Genomic DNA, 4,190 nt, shown 5'->3' with positions numbered 1-4,190 from the left:
AAAGAGTTGCTGCTACTGCTTTTCTTATAAGTCCAGAATAATATTGGTTTCCCTTCCAATCCACTCCCCAATTCCAAAGAGCCCACACATATAAAAGTAGAAGCAACGACACACACTGCTGCTACTAGTAGCAAGCAAAGAAAGTTCTAGATCAGGCAGAGGGCATTATCGTCATTTCCCAACGACCCCACTCTCTGCCTGAATACACACCAACACCAGAGTCTCTCTTGCACAGTGATTTCTTATATTTTGTTGTTGAGAGAAAGTTGGAGACGACGACGACGACGAGGAGAAATACCGATTTCTGTGTGACTGTTTTTTCCAGATTGGTTTCCAATTCGGGCAAGTGATTCGTTATTGGTGTGAACAAAAGAAGAAGGAATGGAGAGGAGCACACCGGTGAGAAAACCACACACATCCACCGCAGATCTGCTCACTTGGTCTGAGAATCCCCCCGCCGATTCTCCTAACCTTGCCTCCTCTGCTTCTCGCTCCGCCACGCGCTCCCACCAGGTACACAAATATTCATATCGATAACGATTACTCTTTCCTTTTTCTTTTTTCTTTTTTTAATTTACTGATTTGGAAATTATTTTTTGTGTTTTTGGTGGGGGAAATTCTTAGCCGTCGGATGGGATCAGTAAGGTTGTGTTTGGAGGTCAAGTCACGGATGAGGAATTCGAGAGCTTAAACAAACGGTGAGATCTGCTTCTGCTTCTGCTTCTGCTTCCGCTTTTTTTTTTTTTTTTTCCTCAAAATTTCCAATTTTTACTGCGTGAAACATAGGGTAGTTTAAATTTTCAGTTTTTGACTCAGCTTTTGGTTTGCATTATTCACGGTATAAGATATTTTTACTAAAGGTTGACTGACTTTATATTTTCCGCGTAATGTATATATATATATATATATTTATTTATTTAGAATTATAAACATTTTCCCCTTTTTATGGCTGATTTATTCAATGATCTGTGATTGATCTACTTATTCGGCTCGTGATTTTGAACAAACTGTTCAAATCTCTCTCTCTCTGTGTGAATTATGTTGCTTATTTTTTTTGAAATAAATAAATTTTGGATTTTTAAATTAAAATGCGGGATCTTTTGGATGTAGCCGCAATGTTTGGATCTACTATTGGCTTTTACGTCAAAGTTGTGATTCTGAATTCCCTTTATGAACAAATTGGGAATTGATATTGCGTTTTGTTTGTTTCCATAACAGATCTTCGTCAAATGATAATTTAATATGGTAAACTTAGGAGGTTCTATTTTTGTGATTAAAATTGGGCTCTCAAATTGGTTAATATAGGATTAGATGGAGATTAGAGCCATAGAGATCCTAATTTTCAGTGTCAGTATGGTCCAATTTGGTTTTTTTCTTTGTTAGTTGGAGAGGTGTATAGGTTGTTTTCTGTAAGTATGACATTTGGTGAAAAGTCCATATCCTAAACCTTAAGTAAACTGAAAATGTTTTTTTTTTTTTTTTAAGAAAATGTTTTCAAGCAAATTATATCCCTGTATTTATAGCTCTAATTATTTGCTACAAAGATTAGTTTTCAGTGCTTTACAAAACATGCATATTTGTAACATATATATTTTTTCCCTTTTTCTATCAAAGTTTTCATTAGAAATTTGGCACTGATGCTGAATTTAGCACTTGATGCAGGCCACTAATGCTTACCACGTGATGATACAAATGAACTGTTATTGTGTATTTGTTAATCTTTTTATTTTTATGTTAACATTTGAAATCATTTCGTTGTGTTAGGATCCTGGAGAAAATGGTATATGTTAATCTCTACTGATGATGTGAAATCAGTTTCATTTATTTTAGAAGTGATCAAGATCCTTTTCTTTTACAAGCATTGGTTTAATGGTATAAAAAATGGTAGTGGCCTTTTTTTTAGGAGAAGAAATCAGTAAAATATCGAGGAGACTGAGGAGTGTGGTAAAAAAGTGGCAGAATATTCTTAAGATTATGTTCCTTACTACTGTAACACAAATTTCCTTTCTTGAGTAGTTGAAGCCTCTCTTTCTTATGCTGTGTTGTACAGTTTCCATGTCTCTTTACTGATGCTACGATAATATTCTTAAGATTATGTTCCTTGCTACTTTTTTCCTCAACAAAAAAGAAAACTCAAAATTTTACCTTCTAGTATAGTTTGCGCTTCTCTTTCTTATGCTGTGTTGTGCAGTTTCCATGTCCCTTTACTGATGCTACAATAATATTCTTAAGATTATGTTCCCTGCTACTGTTTTCCTTTAAAAAAAACTCAAAATTTTCCTTTCTAGTGTAGTTTGTGTCTCTCTTTCTTATGCCTTGTTGTGCAGTTTCCATGTCTCTTTACTGATGCTATACAATATTTGATGCAAATGGATGGATGAATATGTTATCAAGTCGAATCAAATGATGCATTAAAAAGAACTTCCAGTTTTCAGTTTGATTATTTGCATGTTCTTGATGTCCCTAGATGTCATAGGGCCATGTTAGTGTGTGCTATTTATCCAAGGTTTCTAAAACCCTTTCGACTTTCAGGAAACCTTGTTCAGGGTATAAAATGAAGGAGATGACTGGTAGTGGCATATTTCATGGAGAAAGTGATGCAGTAGAATCTGAAATTGCCAACCTTACGCCAGCTAGCAAAACAGGAATACGCATGTACCAGGTGTCTGTCCATTTCTTGCTGATCAACATTCTATGAAAACACAGATCTCTGTTCTCTGTATTAACTTGTATTTAATTGTTTGGAATTGCCAGCAAGCCGTAACCGGAATTAGCCATATCTCTTTTGGTGAGGAAGATAGTGTATCTCCCAAAAAGCCTACTACTTTGCCTGAGGTTGCAAAGCAGCGTGAGTTAAGTGGGACACTGGAAAGTGAGGACGCAAATTTGAAGAAGCAGCTTTCTGATGCAAAGTGCAAGGAGCTTAGTGGACATGACATCTTTGCTCCCCCTCCTGAAATCTTGCCTCGGCCAGTAACTGCTCGTACATTGGACTTGAAAGGAAGCATAGAAATTGGTGAAGCTGCTCCAGTACGCACATCTGTCAAAGTTTCTAATGTGAGTGAATTGCATGGATGCATACACATAAGTTCCATGATGTCTCTCTCTTTCCCTACATATTTGTGTGTCTGTGCACGTGTATGTACATATATTGCAGAGTAGGAATTATATAATTAATGTTGGGAGAGTTTGAAAAGGCCTTCATGCCTAGGTTGGCAATAGAGCATATTTTAAATTTGATGCATTAGGAAGTGATGAACTAAATAGATTCATCCAATTTGACCATATGGTTATGTATTTATAATAAGTTGCTAGGATCAGGGTTTGTATGTTCATGTCATGGTAAATATCTCACAGCACAGGGGCACGCTTGGTTTCATCCACATTTCTGTCTCAAGCATACAGTTTGCTCTTGATTTTTTTCTTTCTTACCTTTCAAGAGTCTTCTTTTCTTCTATATATGCGGGTCTTTTGTTTTATTACTTATTTTCTACAGACTTCAAAGGCCTAACTGGTTCCTAATTGATCTAATTCATAGCCTGCTGGAGGTCAGAGCAATATTATGTCCGATGATGAACCTGTTATGAAGACGGCCAAGAAAATATATAACAAGAAATTCTCAGAGCTCTCGGGAAATGACATATTCAAGGGTGATGTTCCTCCATCAGCTGCTGATAAATCACTGAGTACGGCAAAACTGCGAGAGATGAGTGGCAATGACATCTTTGCTGACGGGAAGGCAGAGTCTCGAGACTATTTAGGTGGTGTACGCAAGCCCCCAGGCGGCGAGAGCAGCATTGCCCTGGTTTAACATGTTAGGTCTAACTCAGTTGTTTTATGATCCCTTGGTGTCTGGTTTTGTTTTTAGTCCTAGCGAGGATGTGTTATTATATTATTTGACCTTGCATTCTGGGTTTCGGGAATTGTGGTTAGGTTTTAACGTGTCAACCAGAACTATGGACTAAAGTGCTAATTAATTGGGTTGAATGTCCATAATCTTGTGTTTTCTGCGGCTTGTCTTAATGAAAGTGCTTGGGCTGCTGTTAGCACTTTTTGCAGCTTAAATTTTATCACTTATTTACCATTTTATTGTTGTGATATATTCCCCTTGCTGAAAGCTCTTGAGCCATGTTGCTTTAAAACGCTGGCTAATACATGATTTTTCCGTGCTTAAAATTTTCTCATTTTTT

The 4,190-nt window shown here is 36.8% G+C and overlaps 1 protein-coding gene across 1 annotated transcript; it reads left to right on the top strand.

Annotated features, from left to right (window-relative positions):
- LOC112011358 (uncharacterized) lies at positions 1-4,073 on the top strand. Its single transcript, XM_024043730.2, has 5 exons — positions 1-513; positions 625-698; positions 2,533-2,662; positions 2,755-3,057; positions 3,539-4,073. The coding sequence occupies exons 1-5, from the start codon at positions 382-384 to the stop codon at positions 3,809-3,811; spliced, it is 912 nt and encodes a 303-aa protein (XP_023899498.2). The 5' UTR covers positions 1-381; the 3' UTR covers positions 3,812-4,073.
- Positions 4,074-4,190: the final 117 nt, after the last annotated feature.

Source organism: Quercus suber, unplaced genomic scaffold, assembly GCF_002906115.3.
Source record: "Quercus suber isolate HL8 unplaced genomic scaffold, Cork oak 2.0 scaffold_862, whole genome shotgun sequence".
NCBI classification, from domain to species: domain Eukaryota; kingdom Viridiplantae; phylum Streptophyta; class Magnoliopsida; order Fagales; family Fagaceae; genus Quercus; species Quercus suber.
Note: the sequence above shows the minus strand (reverse complement) of the source record. Positions and strands in the feature narration are given on the sequence as shown.